This window comes from Callospermophilus lateralis, chromosome 11 (assembly GCF_048772815.1).
Source record: "Callospermophilus lateralis isolate mCalLat2 chromosome 11, mCalLat2.hap1, whole genome shotgun sequence".
In the NCBI taxonomy this organism is placed as follows: domain Eukaryota; kingdom Metazoa; phylum Chordata; class Mammalia; order Rodentia; family Sciuridae; genus Callospermophilus; species Callospermophilus lateralis.
The window spans coordinates 22807446-22835236 of record NC_135315.1 but is presented as its reverse complement, the minus strand read 5'-3'; the positions used below and the strand labels follow the sequence as shown (position 1 = coordinate 22835236).

Sequence of the window (27791 nt, the reverse complement as noted above, 5' to 3'; positions counted from 1 at the left end):
TTTTCTTTATTTTCCTCCCCAATAATCCTAGCTTGGAATCATCAGTGTTTTGATAAACAAATCTATTAGGTTTTTCAAAGTAGGTATGGAAACATGTGGTGGGGAAGAAAAATGTAACTAAGATGTTACTTTGTACTCTGGTACTTGTGGCTACCACTGAGTTACATTCTCAGCCCTTTTTATTTTTTATTTTGAGACAGGGTCTCCCTAAATTGGCCTCCAACTTGCAATCTCCCTGCCTCTGCTTCCTGAATCCCTGGGATTACTGGCATGTGCCACCACACCCAGCTAGTTATGGATGAATTCTTCAACTTAGAAAAAGAAAACAAAACCAGGATAAAAGCAAGAACTTTGCTTTTGCACAAATCTGTAAATGACAAATCTAGAGAAAAAAAAATTCCTGCCATCAATGGGGATTATAGTTAGACATTAAAAGGAAAGTGACCCTTCAAAACTGAAGGTAATTGCTTTTGCTACTGAAGTACAATAAAATCTTATTACCACAATTTTCATATTCTCCACAATGTTCACTCATCAGTCCTGCAAATCTTTCACTGAGCCCCCTTTTTAAAAATAATTTTTAAATTGTCAGTGGACCTTTACTTTATTCGTTTATTTGTGGTGCTGAAAATTGAACCCAGTGCCTCACACATGCTGGTCAAGCACTCTACCACTGAGCCACAACCCCAGCCCTCACTGAGCCCTTTTTGCCAAAATTTGAGAATTTTCCACAATTTCTATCCCTCTTCTGCAGACAATTCCCATATCTCCTAGTGTTTTTTCCTCCCATCGGCTCCAGAGGTAAGTTAAATCAAAGTCTTGGGAAAAGAAAGCTAGCCTCTGTGAAATCCAGTTAGAAGGAGGCTGTCAAGAAGTTAGGTGATCAGGGGCTCAGTGGTATAGCTCAATAGTACTGGTGCTTGCCTAGCATGTAGCTTGACACGGGGTAAGAGGGGAAGAGCACATAAAGAGGAAATGGGAGATCCAGGAGGGCTCCTGTTTGTGTGTTTGTTTTTTTGCTAGTGCTGGAGATAAAACCCAGAGCCTCGTACCTGCTAGGTGAGTATTCTACTACTGAGCTACACTCCCAATCCAAATCCCATTTTTTGAGATATGGAAGAAAGTTTAGAAAGAAGGGCAAATTATTTGTGAAGATTGTTCTAGCATCAGAATAGCTACTTTCTTTCATTATATAGTTTCTCTTATTTGTAACATTTCATTCTAATCCCCAGAAAAGTATAAGATGATTTGGTTGTATTATGATAATATATATCTTCCTCTATTTATGGACCTTTTGTGTCATTGTTTTAAAGAAGGAAATATATATGTATATGGTATGCCTGTACATATAGACATATATAATATGTATACGTGTGTGTGTATATATATATATATACACATACACACAACATACTTCTTTTGTTCTTTATCTGTTACTCCACATAAAATATGAATGAAATATATTATTCTTTGTAATCACATGCCAAGAGGTAATAAGGAATGTGATTTAGATTCTGCACATTCTAAAATACCATATTGCAAATCTTCACAAAACATTCTAGGCTGTATCTACACAACCTAAGCAAAGTGAACAGATACTATTGTTTAGTGAATTTGTGTCTGTTCTAACTATAAAACAGAATTTTCTCTTTTTTCAAAGATCCACACAAACAGAATGGACTGACAGTTAACCTTCTATTTTGGTTTGGTGTTGAATTTAACAAAACTTGGAGTCTGAGGCAGAGCTTATTTTCCAGAGAAATCACAGCATATTCTTGGGTTTGCCTGTTGTTTTTATATTAATAATGGTGTGAGCAATTGCTGCTAAAATCCTATGCAGCTTTTGAATTCCTAGGTTCCTTAGATGATAAAAAGACCCATAGATGCTATTCTTCAGGTGTGGAAAAGTAGTACTCTTCTAAGTGTTAATTCAGCGATGTATTCTCTAAATGCAAGGTTTTCTGAGTATTTAGGGAGAGAGTGTATTCATGGTCAAATATAAGACCTCCTTATGGAAGTTAGCCTGAGCATGTACAAGATGGAACAAATTCAAAAAGCCTCTGTCGTCTTCATCACGATCTCCTATATGTCATACACAGGAACAGACAGTAGGGAAAAGAAAATGTCAGTTAAAAATTTAAAAATATGATTTAGAAATATAAGATGTTCCAATTGTTCCTAATAATATTTAAAGAGAAGACTTTCTGTTATTGACCTTTACTAAGTCGGACATTAATCACTGAAATAATATAATTATATAAGAACACTGGATTAGAAATCAGAGGAAAAGAATGCTGGTCCATGCTTTATTATTTCTAACTTTATGATCTGTACAAGTCAGGTTATTTCTCAAAGCCTTATTTTTCTTATCTGTAAAAGAGGATTAATTATCATGTTGGCCACTTAATAAAATATAAAATGATATTATCAAAAACTATACAAATATGAGATATTATGAGGATAATGATAGTTGGTAAATGAGCAAATTAAAATTTTTGTTGTGTAGCATAATTGAAATTTGGTTCCTTTCAGAGCAGACTCTTCAACTTCATGTTCTCTATTGAAACCATTAGCAGATTTTTGAAGTGACAAAAGCTAGGAACTAGGGTTGGAGTTGTGGCTCAGCGGTAGAGCGCCTGCCTAGCACGCATGAGGCACTGGGCTCAATCCTCAGTACCACATAAAAAATAAATAAAATAAAGGCATCCTGTCCATCTACAACTACAAAAAAAAAATTTTTAAAAAGCTAGGAACTAAAAATATCTCACAAATGAACAATAAAATGTCTGCTTCTTCTATTATAGTTTAGAAATAATGGTCTACACATAAATAGTTCTGTCTTAAGTAGAGATTTTTACTCACTCCTATGCATCATGTACATTCCTACTTACCAGACATGACTGACTGCAGCATTTCCATTGTAACACAGGCAAATGCATTTGCCACACTCTGCAGGAAGTTATTTCTTTCCACGGGAGTGCTAAAGACTTTACAGACTTTTTGCATCATTTTAACTGCCCAATCCATGCAGTATAGTTCTTTCTCACACACCTGATTTAGACATAAAAGTATTATTGTAAATCTTCATGTGAAGAAAGAATTTGAAAATGGTACTGACAATGAAAGTATGATTTAACATAATGTATTACATATGATACCCCATTGATTTTATAAAAAGGAAATGCTTGTATCTTTAATACTCTTTGCTTTCAAATGGTGCAATTTTACTGGAAATAAAATATGAAATAAATAAAAGCCTGGTTCAAGATTATCAGAATATTATTCACTAATACAAGAACTAATGTTGAAAATAGTTATTATATAATAAAATATAAGACTTCTTCTTGGGCTGGGGACATAGCTCAGTTGGTAGAGTGCTTACCTTTCATGCACAAGGCCCTGGGTTCAATCCCCAGCACCACAAAAAAAAAAAAAAAAAAAAAAAAAGACTTCTGCTCATTCAATCATTCTGTAAGCATTTATAGAATACCATTAAGAACTGGAGGGGCTGGGATTGTGGCTCAGCGGTAGAGCACTCCCCTAGCATGGGCGGGACCGGGTTTAATCCTCAGGACCACATAAAAATAAAAAAGGCATTGTGTTATGTCCATTTACACCTAAAAAAAAGAAAAGAAAAAAAGAAAAAGAGAAAAGAAAAAGAAAAAACAAGAACTGGAGATACAAAGATAAGCTATAAAAACATGGTTAAAGCTGGGGATACAGCTCAGTAATAGATCCTTGCCTGGCATGTATGAGGTGCTGGTTTTGATTGTCAGCACCATGGGTTTAAAAAAAAAAAAAAAGGCATGGCTTTATTTTCAGGGAATACAATGAAGACAATAGAGAATTTCAGTAGGCAAAGCACTATGGTATCAATTTTCTATCTTGAGAGTCCTAAAGAACACTTATTTGTTTGTTTGTTTGGTACTGGGACTGAACTCAGAAGTGCTTTACTACTGAATTACATCCCCAACTCTTTATTTATTTTTATTTTTTAGTTGTAGATGACACAATACCTTTATTTTATTTATTTATTTTTTCATGTGGTGTTGAGGATGGAAACCAGTACCTCACACGTGCTAGGTAAACACTGTACTACTGAGCCACAACCCCAACACCCCTCCAAACCCTTTTTATTTTTTAATTGAGACAGGTTCTTGCTAAATTGCTTTAGGGCTTTGCTAAATTGCCTAGGCCTCCTCAAACTTGAGGTCCTCCTGCCTCAAATTGCTGGGATTATAGGTATGGGCCACTGTGCCTGGCTATTTCTACATGATTTAAAAGATACATATTTAAAGACTACATGTTCCTAGGTAAAACTGAAAAGAATTAATTTATTTATTGATCTGTTGTATGTAGATTGAACCCAGGATCTTAGTGAATGCTAGGCAAGCAATCTACTACTAAACTACATCCCAGAACTTTTCATTTTATTTTGAGACAGGGTCACCTAGGATGGCCTCAAACTTTTGATCCTGCTGTCTCAGCCTCCCGAGTAGCTGGGATTGCAGGCATGTGCCACTAAATCTGGCTTTATTTTATCTTTTTTCTTTTCTTTTTTTTTTTCATTTTTGCAGTGCCAGGAATCAAACCCAGGAACTCTTTAAGTATGCTAGGCAAGTGCTCCACCATTAAACTACATCCTCAGCCGCTCTGGTAAATCAATTATAATGTTAAACAACTTGCTAGAGAAAAACTTATTTTTTACTTACCAAAGCCAAAAAGACAATGAGCCTTGCCAGTTCAATGGCCCGTCCATTCACAGCTTTACTAGCCATGAAAGTGAAACAGATGTTGTTTCCACTTAGGATTAGGAGACGTGCATTATTCTCTAGAAGCCACTCCCGAGGAACCACTTTTATTAGAGGAAGAATGGTTATTTAATGAGAAATTACACAATAGCTATATTAAACATCTTTAAATAATGCAATATTACATTGCCTTATTGGAAATACAATTAGTACCAAGGGAAACACATAGGAAAAAAATGTTTAAGTTTTTCAATTACAGCATTCAACCAGAGCAGAGATTATTGCCAAGCCATGGTAGCTTGTACAAATGTAGAAGTAATGTAGTCAAAGTAATTATCCTACATATATGAGCAAGCAAAGTGAACTAATCTTATATAAGGAAGAATCCTAGTAAACTTTAACATCTAAAACATTGTGCAGGAATGAGAAAAATTATTTTCACCTCTCCTATACCAGTAGGAGAGGGTTTTCTTCTTACATAACCTAGAAAGATGTTCCTAAGAACTCACAAAATGGGAATAAGAGAGATAATTAAACTATAAATTCTTCAAATAATAATATATTTATAAAATTGGCAATTGAAAGAAAATTTACTAAATGTATTCTTTTCAAACATTATGCCAAACTCTTCAAATATTTTAGAGCAATCAGTGGTTTCTAATAAGGATTGAATTTGTTACCTGTAGAATTTTCCTTACAATTTTTTTTTTCCAGTACTGGGGATTAAACCCAGGGGTACTCTACCACTAAGCCACACCCCCATTCCTTTTTATTTTATTATTTTTAGTTGTCAATGGACCTTTATTTAATTTATTTATATGTACAGTGAGAATCAAACCCAGTGCATCACACATGCTAGGCAAGCACTCTACCATTGAGCTACAATCCCAGGCCCCATTGTTATTTTATTTTGAGATAGGGTCTCATTAAGTTTCTGAGGCTCGGGGCTGGGGATGTGGCTCAAGCGGTAGCGCGCTCGCCTGGCATGCGTGGGGCCTGGGTTCGATCCTCAGCACCACATACAAACAAAGATGTTGTGTCCGCCGAAAACTAAAAAATAAATTTAAAAAAAAAAAAAAAAAAAAAAAAGTTTCTGAGGCTCACCACGGACCTACAATTCTCTTATCTCAGCCTCCTTGGTTGCTGGGATTATGGGTGTGTACCACCCTACCTGGCTTTTCTTACAGTTTTATAATAATATTCTAACACTACATTTTTATTACTATACATAATACAGTCATAATATTACTGTATATTAGTAAATGAATATTTGTACCTGACAGTTCATCTACAAGACTGATAACATCATCTGCTGTCCACTCTTTGGTGCCTGTATCATACAGTAATTTAATGGCATCAGCCAAACCTTTCAGACTGGATTCATCTGTAGGTCCTTCTATCATTTTCTGCCAAACCACCTGTCCTGAATTGAAACAGAAACTAGGCTATGATAGAATAATTGGTTTTGTGATACAGATTTCATGGATTGTTTAAAAAGGAAAGTGGATTGCCTAATGAGATCCCATCATTTATATAAGATACTTTCATAATAAAAGGCCAATTCTGATAATAATATAAATTTGAATGTTTCTTACTAATGTGATGAAACATAGCAACAAGATAGTCAAATAAAGTAAAGGTAGTTTCATCAGCAGAATAGTGCTTTTAGTTCAAAGATGATGTTACCTCATTACAGAAATTGGAATAAGCAATTTACTGAAATAAAACAAAACCCACTGATATTCTTCCTCAAAAGAACATACTATATTTGAGAATCTTTTAAACATATATAACAAAACAGTAATTAAATTTTTTATTATATCTATGATCAGTTTTCTTTGTGGAGTACACATAACAAAATTTTAATCTCAGATTAACTCCCTGCTGCTTCTCAACATATTTTAGTTTCCTCCTGATATAAGTCAATGTGGACTAAATAAATGTATGATAATATTATTCCAAGAAAAATTTAGGCAAAAATCTTGCAAGTCATATTATGCACCTGAAACTAAATAAGCATCAATTCTGCCACTACTTTGCTTCTTAGTAGTACTATTAGACACTCCAGCAGCAAACATAACCTTGGGTTAAGATAATGTTTAAAACTGGAAAACAGCTATTTCACATAAATCCAGGGACAATAAAAATACATTTGTTAATGTTCTTCAGCAGAACAATTTCTGTCTTGATGCTTAAGCTAAGCACAAGTTAATGTAGTATATACATCTATGAAATCATGAAATAGTTTACTCATTAGGAGTGGTGGAATTGAACAGGAAAAAAAGATTGGCTTCACAAAGCAAAAGCAATTAATCAGTTATATAACATACATTTTTCTGAAAAATCAGTGCTCACCATCCTGAGAAGATGTTGGCCCAAAGATGATATACAGTAATCTTGCCTGATTCACCATTGGCCATGGTTTTAATATTCGTGTCAACCAAAAAGCAGAATCACTTCGATGTGTCCAATGATCAAGGAGGACATTTCTACAGAATAGTCTGATCCTTAATTCTAATTTTCGGGCACTTCCTATAAAGCAAAAGAATTATAAACCATTTTTCTAGAAAGGTGGATTACATATTGGGTAGTGATCACTGCAACACATTAACCATTGTGGGTCATAGTGATCAGTGATCAACTGGGTTTCTTTTTTTTTGATACTGGGGATTGAACTCAGGGACACTCGACCACTATTTTGAATTTAAGAGACAGGGTCCCACTGAGTTGCTTAGTGCCTCACTTTTGCTGAGATTTTTTTTGGAACTCACAATCCTCCTGCCTCAGTGTTCTAAACTGCTGGGATTACAAACATGCGCCACATAAACTGGGTTTCTAAACAAGAATTACCAATAGATTATCTGTTTTTTTTTTTTCAGTTGCAGATGGACAAAATACCTTTATTTTATTTGTTTATTTTTATGTTATATGGTGCTGAGGATCAAACCTAGTACCTTACACATGCTAGGAAAGCGCTCTAGCATTGAGCTACAACCCCAGCTCGTTATCTGTTAAGATGCCCTAACTTTGTAATTTGACTTTCTTCTTACCCTTATCTTCTTGATTTATTTTCTCTTTATTTCGTTCTTTTTTTTTTTTTTTTTTTTTTTTTTTTTGGTACTGGGGATTAAACCCAGGGGCACTTTACCCTGAGTTATATCACCAGTGCTTTTATTTTTTTGAGACAGGGTCTTAATATATTGCTGAGGCTGGCCTTGAACTTGCAATCTTCCTGCCTTGGCTCCCAAGTAGTTGGAATAGAGGAGAGTGTGTGTGCCACTCTCCTCGCCTCATTGTTTCTTTTCCTTTTGTTTATTGAAATATAATTTATATACCACACATTCTGTTATTTAAAGTGTACAGTTTTGGGGCTAGAGATTTGGCTCAGTGGTATAGTGTTTGCCTAATATGTATGAGGTGCTAGGTTCAATCTCCAGTGCTACCAAATAAATAAACTGTACTATTTGGGCTGGGGGTATAGTTCAATGGTGGAGCATGTGCTTAGCATGCCTGAAGCTCTAGATTTAATTTTGAGCACCAAAAACTAAAATGAAGTGTACAAATTAACGGCTTTTAAAATGGTGTTATTAATTTTTAAAAAACTGTGGTATTTATAAAATTTGCCATTTTATTTATTTATTTATGGAATCAGGGATACTTTACCACTGAGATACATCACCAATCTCTTTTGTTTGTTTGTTTGAGACAGTCTTGTTGAATTGTTTATGGCCTCATTAAGTTGTTGAGGCTACTCTTGAACTTGTGATCATCCTGTTCCAGCGTCCCTAGTTGCTGGCATTACAGATGTGTGCCACTGTTCCTGGCTTTTTAAACCTTTTTAATTTTTATTTATTTATTTATTTATTTATTTATTTATTTATTTATTTATTTATTTATTTATCTTTAGGTGTAGATGGACACAACACAATGCCTTTATTTTTATGTGGTGCTGAGGATCGAACTCCAGTCCCACCAGTGCTAGGTGAGCGCTCTACCGCTGAGCCACAATACCAGCACCTTAAACCATTTTTAAGTGTACAATCCAGGGGCATTAATTCCATTAACAATTTTGTTCAACCATAAACATTGTCTACGTCCAAAACTTTTTCATCATTCCAAATACAAACTCTGCAGCCGTTAAGCAATAACTTCCAGTTCTTCCCTTTCCCCAGTTCCTGGTAATCTCTAATCTACTTTCTGTCTCTGTGTATTTGCCTGTTCTAAGTATCTCATGTAAGTAGATTCATATAATATTTATCTCTTTGTTCCTGACCTCTTTTACTTAGTATAATGTTTTCAGTTTATCTATGTTGGATGAAAGCTGAGAATGAAGCTTTGTGAGAAAAAAAAACATCTATGTTGTAGCATACTCACATTTTGTTTATTTGTCTATTGATAGACACTTGGGTTTTGGGGTTGTTTCTACCTTTTGGCTATTATGAAAAATTCTGAAATGAACATTAGCATACAAGTATTTGTCTAAGTGCCTGCTCTCAGTTTTATTACATATATATCTAGGAGTGGAATTGCTGGGTCATATAGTAATTTTATGTTTAGTTTTTTGAGGGGCAGCCAAAGTGTTTTCAGAAGTTATACCATTTGACATTTTACATCATTTATATTTTACTTACTTGGAGATAAGACAAGTGTAAGTTGAAAGTCTAGGGTTGGAGATGTAGCTCATTGACAGAATATTTGCCTAGCATTCAGGAGGCTCTGGACTAGATCTGAAACACAGCAAAAAGTCTAATAATCTAAGACAATACATAAGTACCTCCTGGTGTGTTAAGTCAAATGTAAGTTACAAGTTTAGAGGAGAGAGATTACTATAGGCCTTCAGAGATCACAAAATGCTGGGTGGGAGGCTGTCAGGTGAACTGAATCTTAGAAGGAGTCAGGTGAATAGACTTTATTTATTTATTGGGAGTCCTGGAGATTGAATTCAGGGGTGCTCTACCATTGAGTTACATCCCCAGTCCTTTTTTTTTTTTATATTGAGACAGGGTCATGCTAAGGTGCTCATATGGGCTTGAATTTGCAATCTTCCTGCCTTAGCCTCCCAAGTTGGGATTATAGGTATGTGCCACTGTGCCCAGTTTAAGTACTGATTCTTAAAGGATGAGAAGGAGAGATGGTATTTCAGGAAAATGAGACAGAATGAATAAAAGGTAGTGAGACAGAATTGTGTAAAAGGTATCTGAAACACAGTGAGTAGAGAAAGCAATATGCCTAGGTCAAACTGATATAAAGTGTAGTGGACAATAACTTTGAAAAAGTAGGCTGGGAACAAAATGTGAGGACTAGTATAAATAATATGGATTTTATTTTGAAAACATCAAAGAGCTAAGGAGGGTTTTTGACCAGAGAAGAACATGATAAATTAATTTTATTATTGATTCATTGGACTTTTAAAAAATATTATTTAAATTGTAAATGTATCTTTAATTTAATTTATTTATTTATATGCAGTGCTGAGTATTGAACCCAGGGCCTCACACATGCCAGGCAAGTGCTCTATCACTGAGCCACAACTCCAGCCCCAATTCATCCGACTTTTAAATCTGCCTTTTTTTTTTTTTTTTTTTTTTTTTTTAAGAGAGAGAGAGAGAGAGAATTTTTTAATATTTATTTTTTTTTTTTTAGTTTTCAGCGGACACAACATCTTTGTTTGTATATGGTGCTGAGGATCGAACCCGGGCCGCACACATGCCAGGCGAGCGTGCTACTGCTTGAGCCACATCCCCAGCCCCTTAAGTCTGCCTTTTTGATTCATAATTTGTTTTACAGTAAAATATTTCAAGCTGCTAGAAAAGCAGAGGTACTATAACAAACACTGTGTACAAATCACCAAGCTTTGCCAAAATTTTCTTTTTTCTATTTGCTTCAGATATTTTAAAAGAAATGAAATATTACAGATGTTAGAGATTAAATGCCCTTCCTCTTTTTCCCTAGAAGTAAGTAATTACCATCTTGAATTTGTTTTTTGCCCTGTTAGGGTTTTCCAGAGAAACAACCAACAAGAGGGACATCATATACATAAACTATGCAAGTATGTGCGGCAGGAGAGGGAGAGAGAAAATATGAAGTTGATTTTCTTTAAAGAATTGACTTATGACTATAGAGGTTGGCAAGTTTGAAATCTGCAGGGTAGATTGGCATGCTAGAGACCCAGGGAAGAGTTGCACTAAGTGTCCAAAGGCAGTCTTGTGGTAGGATTCCTTGCATCGGAAGATCTTTTCCTATAAAGGCTTTCAACTAATTGGATGGTGTCCCCCCACCTTATGGAGGGAAATATGCTTTATTTAAAGTTTACTGATTTAAATGTCCAGCTCATCTAAAAATATGTTCACAGAAAATCCTATAATAATGTTTGACCAAATATGTGAGTACGGGCTGGGGTTATGGGCTCAGTGGTAGAGTGCTTGCCTAGCATATGTGAAGCACTGGGTTCGATCCTCAGAACTACATAAAATAAATAAAATAAAGGTATTATATCTATCTCAACTAAATTTAAAAAATTTAAAAAATATATGGGTACCATGATGTAGCTAACTTGAAAACCAGAATTAATCATCATACCTCCCAACTATGTTTTTCTACATTTTTATATATGTGTGTATATAAATGATATAATAGTTAAGATATCATTTGGTAATCTTTTTTCTCAAATTATGTTTTAAAATTATCCATATTAATATATATGGCTCTAATTATTCATTTTAAATAATTAATGGCTTTAATTGTGTGAATACAGCACAATTCGTTTTTTTCCATCCTCCTTATGATAGGCTTTTAGGTTGTTTGGAGCATTTCATGGTTACAAATAATGCTGCAATAATCATTTTTTTTTTTTTTTTTTGGTAGCAGGGATTGAACCCAGGCATTTAACCATGAGCCACATCTCCAGACCCCTCTTTTTTTGGTAGTTGTAGATGGACAGTGCCTTTATTTTATTTGTTTATTTTTATGTGGTGCTGAGGATCGAACCCAGTGTCTCACATATGCTAGGCAAATGCTCTGCCACTGAGCTACAGTCTCATGCCACCCCAGCTTTTTAATATTTTATTTAGAGACAGGGTCTTGCTGAGTTGCTTAGGGACTCACTAAATTGCTGAGGCTGGCCTTAATCTTGCAATCCTCTTGCCTCAGCCTCCCAAACTTCTGGGATTATAGGCATGCACCATCACACCAAGCTAGAAAAGTTTCAAGAATACTAGAATGAACTACTTTGTGCCTACCACAAAATTTAAGGAATAAAATGTTAATTCAGTTGATCACCTCTGAGGACTTCTCTTTCCCCAATCACATACTGCTATTTGCATCAATGTTTCATGTGATGTTGATCACTTCCTTAGATTTATTTCTCCTTTTACTGTGTATGAATGTATGTATGTAAATATGTATTCAGTAGTACTGGGGACTGAACCCAGGAGTGCCCTACCACTGAGCTACATCCCCAGCCCTTCTTTTTTTTTAAATTTTAGACAGGGTCTCACTAAGTTTCCCTGGATAACCTTGAATTTGCAATTCTCTTGCCTCAGCCCTCCAAATTGTTGGGATTATAGGTGTGTACCCCATGCCTGGATCCAAAAGTTAATTAATTAATTAATTAATTAATATATAATGGTACTAGGCATTGAACCCAGGGGTACTTTACCACTGAGCTGTATCTCCAGTCATTTTTATTGTTTTATTTGAGATAGGGTCTTACTAAGTTTCTTAGGGCCTCATTAAATTGCTGAGGCGGGCCTTAAACTTGCAGTTCTCCTGCCTTAGTCTTCAGTGTCATTGGAATTACAGATGTGCACCACTGTACCTGGCTCCATAATTTATTTTTAAACACTTTTGAACTCTTCTTTTTTTTTCACCTTAATTTCTGTATAACATCATCTGTAAATTGTAGTTCTTTACCTGGTTTGCTACAGACAACAGTCTGCATCTTGCGGGAAAGATTAGTCAACTCACATAAGAAGTTATAGACACGATGGCACTCAAGTTCATCCCAACCTGCTGTTAAGGTCTGAAGAAAATAAAATAAAGGAAACATTGCATGTGTTCAGACCATCAAATCAAAACACAAGTCACTGCCCCTTTATGAGCATAAGTGATTTTAACACATGATTAAGATGATCTATAATTTTTATTCACTATGGAGCTACTCAAATCAGTGAGAAATTTATATAATCAAAACCAAAATTGCTGTAAAATTCAGTTTCTTTTCAGTTGGAAAGGAAGTATCTTTTCAGAGAACTCTTAAGTGGAAAATAATGGCCGAAACCCTAGAACACAGCTTTAGACACTTGACTCAGTTATATTGTGTCTTGGTCTTAAGATTATGGTAGAACCCTTTGGCTTCCCCTAGCGGTCATTTATGACAATGCTTACAAATGATAGTGATTTAAATATGACAATTTTGAGCATTTTTTATGATTTTTGGATTTGAATAACCAAAAAAACTTTTATTTGTATCTCTGAGTATACTAAAAGGCATAGACATATATGAAAAGGAGATTCAAGCTGTATACAACTATAATTAGATTTCAAAAGGTTAACTAATCACATAAATTCTTCTTAAAATAACTGGATTTCAGTAGTTTAAAAATTAATCTTCAGTCCCTAGCATTAACATCATCATCATCATCATCTCTGGAAGGAAAGAAACTGGTAACAGTGATTACTTTTAATGAAGGGAAATCAATAAACTTGGGACAGACCTTATGGGGGACAAGCTTTTTACTGTATATATTTTATACCTTTTGACAAGCTTTTTACTGTATATACCTTTTGAATTTATACTACCTATTCCAAAAAACCCGAAAGACCAAAATTTCTGAATAAAAGGAACACTCTAACTTGGAAGAAGGCTAGTAGGAGGCCCTGGAATCTGGGTGTGTATGAGTTGGTGGCTGGCAGGACAGGATACAGCACCAGATTCTCTTGGGTACAGTGCCTACTTCTTAAGGTTGTTGTTAGTTTTAAATCAAATAATACATGTAAACTGTTTATAACAGTGTCTGGAACATTGTAAGGGCTTAATTAATACTACTTATTATTTTTATCTTTGCTTATAATAAAAGATTAGTAAAAAATGTTCTTGAAATTTTACAATTTTTTTGGGAGGGGGACCAGGGATTGAACTCAGACACACTTAACCATGGAGCCACATCGCCAGCCTTTTAAAAAATTTCGTCTGAAACAGGGTCTTGCTAAGTTGCTTAGTGCCTTGCTAAATTGCTGAGGCTGGTTTTGAACTTGTGATCCTCCTGCTTCAGCCTCCCAAGCTGCTGGGATTACATATGTGCACCACCACACCCAGCTCTACAGCTGATTTCTAAAATCACAACTTAAATAACTAGTCCAAGAGTTTAAACTTACTATAAACATAAACACATGCACATACATACTACCCTATGATATTTCTTTCTAGAGGACATTGTTTTGGAGTAAGTGAATGTTAAACATTTGTCACTACTTAGAAATTTAAGAAGAAAATCTGAGATGGAAACACACTATAAGATTAATACATTCTTGGGCTGGGATTGTGGCTCAGCGGTAGAGCACTTGTCTAGCACGTGCAAGGTCCTGGGTTCGATCCTCAGCACCACATAAAAATAAATGAACAAAATTAAGGTATTGTGTCCAACTACTTCTAATAAATAAATATTAAAAAAGATTAATACATTCTCAAATCTTTTCAGTTTATTTTGCTCTCTTTAAGAATATTGTAAATTCTATTAACCGATGAAAGGACAGATTCCATGCTCTACTTGTTAACAGTTCAAGAAAGCATTCCATTTCTTCTTTCATTAAAAAATGTACCTGTAAAAACATGCCATAACATGGTAATCCTAAACATTGCATAGGAGCTGCACAGCCATTGAATTTTAAACAGGAAACCTGTAAAGAGAACAATTATTAATTATTTTTTTCATTGGATCTGTACAATGATTTAACATTCAAATATAACAGCAATAAGCAAGATTTTTTTTCAGTACATATTCTGATGAGCACTGTGTTAGTTACAAAGGAAGTATGAAACAGTCTCTTCCCGCAAGGAGCTCACAATTTATTTAGAAGAATAAGGTATACACGTGTGAAATTACTATAATTCAGGTTAGACTATGTATAAATGTTTAAATGACTGAATAAATACTACATTGGACAATATTAAAAGAAGGAAAAGATAAATTTAGTAATGATCAAAAAAGCTTATGAGGGGCTGAGGATGTGGCTCAAGCGGTAGCGCGCTTGCCTGGCATGCGTGCGGCCCAGGTTCGATCCTCAGCACCACATACAAACAAAGATGTTGTGCCTGCCGATAACTAAAAAATAAATATTAAAATTCTCTCTCTCTCTCTCTTTAAAAAAAAAAAAAAGCTTATGAAAGACACATGTAAAATAAGCAATGTCTTAAAGCAGGGCTCAGATATAAATAAATGGAAAGTAATGGTAAAAGACAAAATTGTATGGAGGTAGAAGAAACAATGTTTATTTGGTAAGAAAGATCTGACCAATTTAATTAGATTCAATTAGAGAAAAAAAGGTTGTATTGGTGGGAGAAGTCTGAATGGCTACTAAAAGATTTTTTTTTTTTTTTTTTTTTTTTGGTGGAGGTACTGGGGATGAACCCAAGAACACGGTACTACAGTTATATTCCCAGTTCTTTTTATTTTTTGTTCTGAGACAGGGTCTCACTAAATTTCTGAGGCTGGCCTAGAATTTGCAATCTCCTATCTCATCCTCCAAGTTACTGAGATTACAGGCATGTACCACCATGCCTGACTCACTGAAAGATTTTCAAACAAAAAAGTTATCTTGATGAATATGATGCTTTAGGGGAAAAAAAAAGAACAAACAATCACAACCTTGAATTGGTACACAGAACAGTTTGGGGAGTGATGAAATAGATGGCAGAAAGATCATTTGGGATTCTGCTGCAATAATACAGACCAGAACTCAATGTAATTACTTCATGGAAAACAGAGCATGAGAATAGTTTGCATCTTATTGAGCACATAACTGAACCATCAGAATGTATGTTTGAATTGTATTGTAAAATTCAAAAGTCCTGTATAGAGATTATGCCCAAATGCATTGATGTACATTTCCAAGTTTATTATCATAAGAGGTTTGTCATATTATATATTAAAAATACTTCCCTGTTTTTTGCATATTTTAAAAATAAGATGCAACATCAGAAATTAATTTATTAAAAAAAACTATCACTTTAAAACTTCCTCAGAAATCCTATGCGAGGTAAAAGTGCTTCATACTATACTGTTTTTTTCTATATATAAATACCCATGATAATGTTTAATTTATAAATTAGGCATAGTAAAAAAACTAGCAAAAATAACAAATACAACAATTATAATAATGTACCATAATAAAACTGCCAACATCATTACTCCTGCACTTTGGGGGCCATTACTAAGTGAAAAAATTATTTGAATACAAGCATTATGATACCATAACAGTACATATGATAATCCAGACAACTCTTAAGTGATTAATGGGTAATAATATATATAGCATGGCTACACTGGACAAAGGCATGATTTACAACCCAGGTGGGATAGATCAGACTGACAAAGAGTTTTCATCATTCTCCTCAGAATGGTTCATAATGTAAAAGTTATGAATTGTTTACTTCTGGAATTTGCTATCTAATAATCTCAGACTGCAGGTCTGGGATTATATGTGTGCACCACATTAACTGAAATTATGGATAAGAGGGGATGACTATATTATACTCTATTTATACTCTGGTAGACTATTAGATTATCACTGATCAAATTTTTAGTACTAATTCATGAGTTGTTATTAACTATAGATTTAAAAGGAGTATAAAACATTAGTAATAAAATATTTTTACTAGAAATTAAGACTATGAACTAATTCAGAAGTATGATCTTACTTCTGAGAGTATCTTGTGAATGTACTTTAGTCTTTCCTTGGTGGGTAGCAGCAATGTGCATCTTTTAAATAGTAGACCTGAGAAAGTAAAGAGACACAAGAAAAAAATGACAACAATGCAATTAATTTAAGCATATCAATACTACAGTACAATGTTTTCCTGAAAGTCAAGTACAGCATATCACAGTGAACTAGCATATAAGTTTTACAGGAACACTGGGGAGGAAGGGCACAAACATTTATACTACATGGCTTCTGATGTCCATCTAGGAGGCCTTGGCAAAACATCCTGCAAAAAGTTGTAAAATTTGTTGGGCGTAGTGGTGCATGCCTGTAATCTCAGCTATTTGGGAGGCTGAGGTAGGAGTATCACAAGTTTGAGGCCAGCCTCAGCAACTTAGCAAGACCCTGTCTCAAAAGGAAACAAACAAAATGGGCTGAGGATGTGACTCAGTGGTAGAGCACCCCTGGGTTCAATCCCAGTACTGGAAAAAAAAAAGTTGTGAAATTCACATTAAATTATTTAGATTTACAAAGATATAATAATAAGAAATAAATATACATTAGGAAAACTTTGTCTTTATTCCATAGAAAACAGATTCCAGTCTCTCTTGAAATTAACCTCCCATTCACAAAGGAAAATATTTTAAGAATTGTTAATATAAACATGAAAAGAATGGGAAAAGAGATTTGGTTCTTTTTTCTAAATACAAAAATTTAAAGTCATAAATACTTAAAATTTCAAAGGTTAGAAGTCATTTTTGCTCACAGAAAGTATCCATTTGTATTAAATATCTATCTCTTCTTTCAAAGATATCCTTTTATGGAGTTTATATGTTAGGAATGTGTAAGATTTTGTGATCAGACATTTAAAAAAAGAAAAGGAAAAAAAAAAAAAAACTTCAATTTCCCTCAGTAAGATGTGACTTGAACTACAGTGACATGAAGTATATGATTTATTTTGCCTAAGTATTCTTTTTTCCTAAAATGGCAAGATACTGTTAACATTCTTGTGAGGACAAATGTCCTCAAACTGAAAAATGAGATACATGGTAGAAAAATATATACCTAAATTTCATGACTTTCTTCAATTTTTTTTTACTTTCTTCAATTTTTATCTCCTCTGCATTTACTATTTTCCATAATATAATACTTATATAATTCTGAAGAATCTATAGGAATCTAATTTATTTTTGGAAGTTGCTGTGTTTGGGTAACATATGAACAGAACTGAGTTTTAAATATACATGCCCTTTTTCCCCCAGTACCAGGGACTGAACACAGAGCCACTCACTTGCAAAGCAATTTAAACCCCCAGCTCCTAGCCTCATTTTTGTATACAAAAAAGACATTTTCAGAGTTTGATTTTAGGTTGAGATCTTTTCCTTTCCTTTTTAGCATTTGATCTTATGCAATATCATAGCAGAGAAATTGTAATTTCTAATTGTATGCTGGTTTCCTTTTCTAATGTAAAACTCCTTTTTTTTTTTTTTTTTTTTTTGGTACTGGGGCACTTGATCACTGAACCACATCCCCAGCCCTATTTTTTGTATTTTGTTTAGAGACATGGTCTCACAGAGTTGCTTAGTGCCTCGCTTTTTGCTGAGGCTATCTTTGAACTCACAATCCTCCTGCTTCAGTCTCCTGGGTGACTGGGATTACAGGTGTGCCCACTATGCCCAGGTAAAACTCCTATTTTTATGGGTTGTAATTTACCATAAAACCCATTATTGGATGATTTTTTTTAAACCACAGGTTCTCTGCTATATTGTTTCAAGACCAACTTCTCTAAGTTTTTCCCATTAAAATAGTCATATGTAATGTTTTTTTCCACATTGGCAACCTTGCTCTTCTTTGTGTGGGAAAAAAAAAAAGCAAATTAAAATTTATAATCTTCAGGTCTGGGGTTGTAGCTCAGTGGTAGAGTGCTTGTCTTGCATGTATGAGGCACTGGGTTTGATCTTCAGCACCACATAAAAATAAATCAATAAAATAAAGGTATGTGTCTATCTATAACTGAAAATAAATAAATAAAAAAGAAAGGACTATTTTAAAAGTTTATAATTTTCAAAAGTACAGGATTCTGAAAATGTTATTTTAATGTCTGAAAATAAGAACAGATTAGATAGGAAGGAAATGTGAGAAAATGGTGTGTACATCAAACATTTACCTAAAGAATCAATCATAAACTAGGTATCTGCATCAAAATTAAATGGAAGCTTGAAACATTATATGAATGAAACCATTAAAAAAACAACTAGGGGCTGGGGATGTGGCTCAAGTGGTAGTGCGCTTGCCTGGCATGCACGGGGTTTGATTCTCAGCACCACATAAAAATAAAGATGTTGTGTCCACCGAAAACTAAAATATAAATATTAAAAAATTCTCTCTCTCTCTCTCTAGAAAAAAAACAAACCTATTATGATTAATACAAACTGGGTGCAGTAGCCCATCCCTATAATTCCAGTGACTGAGGCTGGGGCAGGAGGATGACCAGTTCAAGGCTAGCCTTAGCAATTTTGCAAGGCCCTAAACAACTTAGCACAGTGATAAAATGCTGGATTAAATTCCCAATACCTACCCCCACAAAACAATACATATTTGTATTTTTAAGAGCAATGATCCATATAACTTTCTTTTTCTTTTTTGCTGTGCTCGGGATGGAAGCCAGGGTCTTATCCATACTATGTAAGCATTTATTACTGAGCTACATCCCTAGGCCCATATAATTCCCATGCAATTGTCTTAATACTTTGCTCATTTGCTTAAACAACTGAGACTTGATCAGGAAAAAACAAATTCTGACTGAAACCAAAGGACAAGCTCTATTATCCAACTAATAATGTTTGAAAAAATATATATATATTTACAATGATGAGAGGCAAAACGTAATTGATGTTATTCAGTTACAGGATTTACTAAACTGAGTCATAAATACTGAAACCAACAATATTGTATTCATATTGTATACCTTTCATTTGGTCTTATTAAATATACTCATCAAATATACTTTGATGTATTTACATACCTATATAGTCTTCTTTTATTATCTTAAAGTAGGCATCCTTGGACTACTAAAAGGCAACATTTGCTCAACTTATTATTATTATTATGCCTTTATTTAAATCTCAACATCGCCATGCTTTTGTTGATTCTAAAGTTGTTTCATAGTTAACTAGGTATCAGTAGTCAAGTCAGAATTAGGATTTTATTTTAGCACTCTAGGGAGCATGAAATAAATGAATGGGGTAAAATATAAAAATGGTTATATGGACTGGGGTGGTAGCTCAGTGGTAGAGCACTTGCCTAGCATGTGTTAGGCACTGGGTTCGATCCTTAGCACCACATAAAAATAAATAGAAATAAAGGTATTGTGCCCATCTACAACTAAAAAATTTTTTTAAATTATTAGATATCAAGTGAAGAAAGACTATATACAATTTCCTTTGACAAGATCAATTTCATTATAGAATAATGATTTATTAGTAAATGTGCAGAGTGCTTAAAAAAGAAAAAAAACAGTTCTGATTAAGAGAATAAGTGACCTCTCAAAATGATGTGCTTACATTTATATTTTTAAGGACTATATTATAATAGAAATGGAAAAGAGGTGTAAGGATCCTCAGGAAGTAAGGCATAGAAAACATATCAAGTTCCTAAACTGGTAAACCACCTACACAATAAGCATAAGTGATATTGTATCCACATGAAATTACAAGGACTGACACTTTACATTAAAGTGCATTTTCTTATCTTTAAAGATAAATGTAAGGGACTGTTAAAGGAAAGTCCTCATATTGAAGAGTTAAAAACACCATATTACTAGGTACATTTTAGGAAATATTCCATATCCCACTGGCCTTATAGAAGTATATAATAAAATCATCTTATTGTTTAATTCTTTACTTGTTGCAATTTTCATTTCTTAAATTACCTAGAGATCTGTAGTGCTCCAGTATAGCAGAGTCTTGTTTCCTACCAGGCAGCTCAAGGTTATGAAAGTCCTGTAGTAAAAGTCTTTTGCTTCCTGATGCAGTTGAAATATAATTAATAATGTGCTGGCTGACTGTTTTAGACACCATACTTAGCATGCTGACATCCTTCACTACCAAAAGAAATATATATATATATATTTATGTATGAATGGCTTAAATACAATAACATCACTCAGTACAGTCTATTAACTTATGAGTTAACTAAATATTAAAAATAATAAACCTATAAGGAAATATCTTAAAATTGTTTTAAATCCAGTTCTCAATGATTATAAACTTTTTGAGATATAACAATCAACCTACTACATTATTAAGTTAGAGGTATGCTTTAAAGAGTTTGAGCACTGAGTTTTCTCATTCTATCCCTAAGGACCTAACACTGATTAAATTTTGAAAACAAACTTAATATGAATGCTATTAACATTTTAGCAGAGCCTGAGATGATAAACTAGTTCTTAGGAAAAATTAAAATATTCTAGTGTTTTATGTAGCCTTCTCATAGTAACCAATCCTCACCTGACAAATATCTTAAGATTATTTGGAATATTTCCAATGGCAAGGCTTTAAAATTTCCAAGCGTTGATAAGGGCTGAGAATCTGAATCAAGGGTGTTGGAAAAATAGCTGGATCGACGATTACTACGTCTATATTTCTGATTGGGAATCAAAGTGAAACTGGTATTTATTCTAGATGCCATCTTTTTCTTATCTCATGAATTTATCCTGGTTAGAAAAACAAAGTACAAGAGACAAAGAAGAAAGGAAGTTAAGGCAATGAAGAGGTTTTTTTTTTGTTGTTTTTGTTTTCCATTGCTGGGGTTGGAATCCAGGTCCTGGTGCATGCTAAGCAAGTGCTGGACCACTGAGCCACATCCTCAGACCTGTTGTTTTTTTAAATGAAAGGTTTCACGTTTTGATAGGCAATAGCTATCTTTTTACATTTACACAAATTTTACTATGATGTCTAATTTATGGAGTTTTTACCGTAGAGTCTATTTAGCATAACTTGAAAAAAAAAGTAAACCGTTTACCTCTTGATCAAATATTCTAGATAAAGAATATTAGTATGAAAAAACACGTCTTTAAAAGAAAAGAAAACTGCAAAAATAGGAAAAAATGTGTAAAAGACTTAATGTCTTCCCCCCCAGTATGGGGAATTTAACCAGAAGTATTCTACCTCTGAGCTAGATCCCATTCTTTTTATTTATTTATAATATTTTTTCTTTATACATGGAAAAATGTCTTTATTTTGTTTATTTATTTTTAAGTGGTGCTGAGGATCTAACCCGGTGCCTCACATGTGCAAGGCATAGCACTTCACCACCGAGCCACAACCATAGCCCTCCTTTTTATTTTTGAGTAGCAACTTGATAAGTTGCCAACTGAGCCTTGAATTTGAGATCCTCCTGCTATCACCTGAGTAACTGGGATTACAAGTATGAGTTACCTCAATCAGTATGAGTTTTGATATATCTTTGTTTTTTTTTTTCTTTTCTTTTTGTGGTGCTAGGGATTGAATCCAGGGCCTTGTGCATGCAAGGCAAGCACTCTATCAACTGAGCTATATCCCCAGTCAATTGATATACATAAGAAGGAATATTATGACAGGAAAAAAAAGGGAAAAAGAAAGAAAAAATATTTTAAAATTAATAAAAAAAATCATAAGACACCATGTACAGCCAGAGGAATGAGAAGTTATGCTCCATTTGTATACAATATGTCAAAATGCATTCTACTGTAAGATAAATTAATTAACCAATTTTAAAAAAATAAATCATAAGATACATTTAATACCTATCAGGGATGGTGGTATAGCTCAGTGGTAAGCACTTGCCTAGCATGTGTGAAGTCCTAGGCTTACTCCCCAGCACCATACAAACAAAAACAAAAAAAAATCCCATAATATCCATCAATCTGTACTTTCCTTTTACAATTTTTATATTCTAAAAAATTGAAGCATTAGGGCTGTAGCTCAGTGGTAGAGCACTTGCCTAGCATGTGTGAGGCACTGGGTTCGAGCCTCAGTACCACATTAAAAAAAATATTTAAAAAAATAAAGCATTAATGTAGCTTTAAAATTTTGTAGTAACACTTTTATATTTCTTTGGAAATGAGTACTGACATGTTCTTTTGTTAAAAACAATAAAAACAAACAAACAAAAAAGAGACTTTAAGTTTAGAATTATTTAAAATGTACTAGTCAAAAACAAAACAAAAAAGAAAAAAAATAAACGAAATTAATGTACTAGCTCTAACAGATTAAATAGGTGGTAATGCTATTATTAATTATGTGCAGTAAAATATATACATAAACAATGAAATTAAAGTTTTGTAAAACTAGTAAAGCTAGGATGAATAGATGAATAATAATAATTCTTCCCTTGGGTCCACTTTTTATTTCTTTCTTAACTTTTTGCCGAGAGCCTTATGCTTGCTAGGCAAGCACTCTACCACTTAACTACATCCCCAGTCCATTGGTTCATATATATATAGAGAGAGAGAGATAAAACTAGAATTTAGCAATCTAAGACTCATTGTTTCTAAAGTAACAATAAGGTATTTCATCAAAGAGTTACAAACATGTCTGACCAAAATGCATTTTCTACTTTCTGTATAAAGTCGCTAAAATCACATTGTTACTTAACCATCTTAAAAGATTACATTTCATCTAATATCAATTCAAAACTAGTTATACAGGGGCTGGGGTTGTAGCTCAATGGCAGATTGTCTGCCTAGAATGTGTGAGGCACTGGGTTCAATCCTTAGCACTGCATTAAAATAAAATAAAGGCATGATGTCTATCTACAACTACACACACACACACAAAAAAAAAAAAAAAAAAAAAGAAAAAGAAAGAAAGAAAAAGAAACAAAAAACTAGTTATATATTTGAAAACTCAGCATATTTAGTGCTAAGTAAAAAGCATAATCTGAACTCCTTTACAACTATACCATAAGGCTTTGCTTCAGCATTCAGTGAACATTAAATTAGTAGATGTTTTAAAATAGTCATTAAAACTATACAAGTAACCTGTCAAAACATTGACAAAATATAGGGTTTTTAATATTTTTAAAAAGTTGTAGATGGATATGACACTTTTATTTCATTTACTTATTTTTATATGGTGCTGAAGATCAAACCCAGTGTCTCTCACACTTGCTAGGTGAGCGCCCTACAGCTGAGCCACAACCCCAGCCCAAAATACAGGTTTTTAACAATTAAATTCACTTATAAACACTTGATATTTATGTAATTCTAGAATTTTGTACATATATGTATGTCTATATATATACACACAAAACATACATATACACATTTATTTATATATAAAAAAGTGGGATAACTATTCATACTACTTTGTACTCTGCTTTTTTCAATGAATTCTTTTTCCAAGTCAATAAATACACTTCTACAGATTTTAATGGCTGCATGTAATTCCACCAAGTGGAAGAGCCCTAACTTATTTAATGCAAGATTGTTTTGAACTTTTCACAGTAGGCATTTGAAAGCATTTTCGTTGTAATAAAATATAAATCTGACCCAAGATTTGTCCTGTTTGGACAACTGTATTAAGTGAGACTCGGGTGGTGCTTGTGGGGCTTTTCAAGGACGCACTTACCCCAGGGTACTTTGGTGTGTCAACCACTAAGGACAAAAAAGGGGCCCGAATTATTTTGAAATTGAAGACTCTTAGAATTCCTCTCATACCTGGATGTTTTTAATTTTTATTTATTTATTTATTTTGGGGGGGGGATACAGAGGCTTTTTTGAAATTCCTAAAGCTATCATTCCAAAATTTTTTCTGGTTCTTCTCTCCCTCCAGAGAACGAGATTCACAGACCAAAATGGTGCTGATGGTATTTCAATGCCCCTGTTCCATCCCAGTAATTTTGACTCTGTGTGAGGGTTTTGAAAGCCTATTGGGGAAACCTCCCCTCCCCCCCGCCATATAATAAACATCAAACAGCAAATCCTGGGGATTTAACATAACCAACCCTGTGAAGAGACCCATCTCTTCATCTAATATGCTCGCATCTCCAAAGAGGCAAACTGGGGTGACCTTAACAGAGAAATTGGCCAACAGGAGACTCCAATCACATGGTGATGCACCTTTTACCCGCTTCGGTCCATGAAAAGATAAAACTATTTCCACAAGAAAGTACTGGGGAGAAAACCCCTTTTTACCACAGATTTCGACAGTTTTCCGGCCAAGGAATCACAGGAAAGTGGGAGTTAGTCGTTTTGTCCCACCATCCTCAAATTTCGTAATGTTTAAAAAGAAAATATCTCCTCAGGGCTTTCCCGCGAGGAAGACCGAGAGTCCGGCTCCCGTGGGCTCCGGAGCTGCGTTCCCGCCTCCTAGGCGCCCCCGTGGCCTCAAGAACATTTTAGAATCCTCCCAGGAGCCCCAGCGGGAGGGAAGACCCGCCCCCTCATGAATAGCAAGGAAAGTGGGCTCTGTAGTGCCTGCCCCCTTCCTCATGAATAACTGAGATCCCTCCCAGGAGTCCCCGCGGGAGGGAGGCCCCGCCCCCTCATGAATAGTAAGAAGGACTCCCATAATGCCCTGCCTCATGAATAATTACCGAGGGAAAGGTACCTGGAGCCCCAGCCCAGGCCACTCTTGGGTCCTCCCTGAAGACAGAAGGGCTGGAGCCGTTACCCTCTGGGGGAGGGGAGGGTGCAAACCAAGAGCCAGTCCTGGCCAGCCACCCTTCTCCACTTTTATTTCCCTGCACTTACTTTTGAGCCATTGGTTTATTTATTTTTATTCCCTCCTCTCTCACCCCAAATATGTTACAAGGTCTTTCAACAGAACTTTTGTTGGAAAAACACGTCCAAATTTTATTTTATTTTACTTTATTTTGTCGTTCTGGAACTCAGGACCTCACCCAGGCCAGGAAGTGTTGTACCATTTAGTCGCATTCCCAGCCTTTTTTATTTTTTATCTTGAGGATTTCGCTAGGTTGACCAGCATGCCTCGCTGGGATTACAGGCTACCATGCCCAATTAAAAATAAATAAATAAATAAAATAAACCTGTTTGCCTGTCTTCCTAGGATCAAAGGAAGATGAATGTCTCTAAGGCACTCTAGAATAGAGCCCAAGACAGATCTTCCTAGTTTGGCTCTCTTCCCTTGAAGATTAAATTCTCATTCATTTATTTATAGAGTCAGTAACTATTTATTGAAGCTTGCGCTGGGCCAGGCAGTGGAGTAGACCCTAAGGACACAACAGAGAACAAGACACATAAGTTTCCTGCCTTAATGGAGTTTATTAGTCTGATGGGGAAGATAGAATAAACAGACAAATAAGGTATGTACAGATGGTGCGAGTGGTGCTATAGAGAAATAAGGCAACAGAGAATAACAGATGTGCATAGAGAGGGAGCTCCTTTAGATGGACTGGTTATGAAAATTCCTTTGAGTAGGTGACATTTAATTTGAATACGAATGCAGAAGGGACTGAGGTTAGAGGGAACAGTGGGAAAGATTCTTTTACTCTGGGGGACAATTCTACACTATAGCCAACAAATAAAAATAAAATATGTAAACAAAAGATACATCAACTGTATAAAGGTTGAGTTAAAACTTAGAACTAACTGATACTCAGTTACAAACATTAATCAACTTTGACATTGTATCATCTTTTTTTTCCTGTGGTCCTGGGGATTGAACCCAGGGCCTTGTGTACGTAAGGTAAGTACTCTACCAACTGAGCTATATTCCCAGCCCAATATTGTATCTTTTCAAGTTCCCACCCCCCTTTTTTTCTCCTGTCTCAAATACATTTGCAGATCGTTGACAAGGTCTTAGCTGCTAGGCAGTGGGCCAGGAGTGCATAATGGATACAAAGATTCTGAATGGTAAGAATTTAGATTTATCCAAAGTGCTAAGGAAAGGCATTCAAGTTTTAAACAAAGAGTGATATGATCTGATTTACACCATTAGAAGATAGTTTTAGCATTTATGTGGAGAATGAATGAAGTTAAATGAAGTTGGAAGGAGAAGAAGGCATATCTGTTAGGTGTTTTTGCAGGACCTGGAGAGATGGACTCAAGATACATTTTGAGCATAAACTGATAACTTGCTGATGAATTGGATTATGAGGGCAAAGGGGAAAAAAAGGGATATAGGGATGATTTGCAGACTTCTGACTTTAATAAGTGAATAGTAGTTGATCCCACTTACTGAGATTCACAAGTGGGGAGTTTATCTGGTGGAGAATTAAATGTTGAATTTTACATCCAGTGACTCTGGAGGCTGAGGCAGAAGGATTACAAGTTCAGGGCCAGCATTGGCAAGTTAGTGAGAACTTCTCAAAATACATTTTTTAAAAAGGGAGTGTTGGTGGTGCTGGGGATATAGTGTAGTAATAGAGCACCCTTGGTTTCAGTCTCTAGTACCTCCCTATACTCATACAAACGAAGAATTTAATTTTGCTGATGGTGAATTTGAGATGTTGTTGAGACATACAACTGGAGCTGTTAAGGAAGCAATTTAATGTACAAACCCAGAAGTTAGAGGAAAATCTCTGAGCCTGGGACATAAATTTAAGAATTTTCTGCATCTTTGAAGGGGTATCAACATTCAGAGATTGGAAAAAGGAGGACAAGTTCTCAATAGAGATTAAAAACCAGTATCTACTGAAGTAAGTGAGAGAAAATCAGGAGATTATGGAATCACAGAACACTCAAAGAGGGTACTTCAAGAATAGAAAGAGGTTATTTGCGCTAAGTCCTGCAAAGCTCAGTGAAGTGTCTGCTAGATGAGCACCTCAGGGGATACTGGCAAGGACCTGTATCTATGGCACATAGAAGCCAATATAAGGTTTTTTGTTTGTTTATTTGTTTGAATTAGTTATACATGACAGTAGAATGCATCAATTCTAGGTTTAAAAAAAATATTTATTTATTTATTTTTAGTTTTAGGTAGACACTTTATTTTGAATTAGTTATACATGACAGTAGAATGCATCAATTCTAGGTTTAAAAAATATATTTATTTTTAATTTTAGGTAGACACTTTATTTTGTTTTTAATGTGGTGCTGAGAATTGAACCCAGTGCTTCATGCATGCTAGGTGAGCATTCTACCACTGAGCCACAACCTCAGCACCCCCAATACTAGGT

At 34.7% G+C, this 27791-nt stretch overlaps 1 protein-coding gene across 1 annotated transcript; it reads right to left on the bottom strand.

The window, feature by feature from the left end:
• Positions 1–1969: 1969 nt before the first annotated feature.
• On the bottom strand, positions 1970–24986 carry Fbxo47 (F-box protein 47). The gene is made up of 10 exons (XM_076871363.2): positions 24847–24986; positions 21179–21384; positions 16669–16745; positions 14571–14648; positions 12663–12771; positions 7107–7283; positions 6028–6174; positions 4713–4855; positions 2892–3051; positions 1970–2082 (listed from the first exon to the last, which is right to left on the bottom strand). The coding sequence occupies exons 2-10, from the start codon at positions 21357–21359 to the stop codon at positions 1970–1972; spliced, it is 1185 nt and encodes a 394-aa protein (XP_076727478.1). The 5' UTR covers positions 21360–21384; positions 24847–24986.
• Between the last annotated feature and the right edge of the window lie 2805 nt (positions 24987–27791).

What these genes read in the sequence shown, in the direction of transcription:
- Fbxo47 (XM_076871363.2), bottom strand. Translation starts at nt 21,359, where the DNA reads ATGGCATCTAGAATAAATACCAGTTTCACTTTGATTCCCAATCAGAAA. An exon ending in AATCTTAAGATATTTGTCAG is followed by an intron (nt 16,746 to 21,178) that starts GTGAGGATTGGT and finishes TTACTTTCTCAG; the next exon opens with GTCTACTATTTAAAAGATGC. An exon ending in TCATTGTCTTTTTGGCTTTG is followed by an intron (nt 3,052 to 4,712) that starts GTAAGTAAAAAA and finishes TGTCTAAATCAG; the next exon opens with GTGTGTGAGAAAGAACTATA.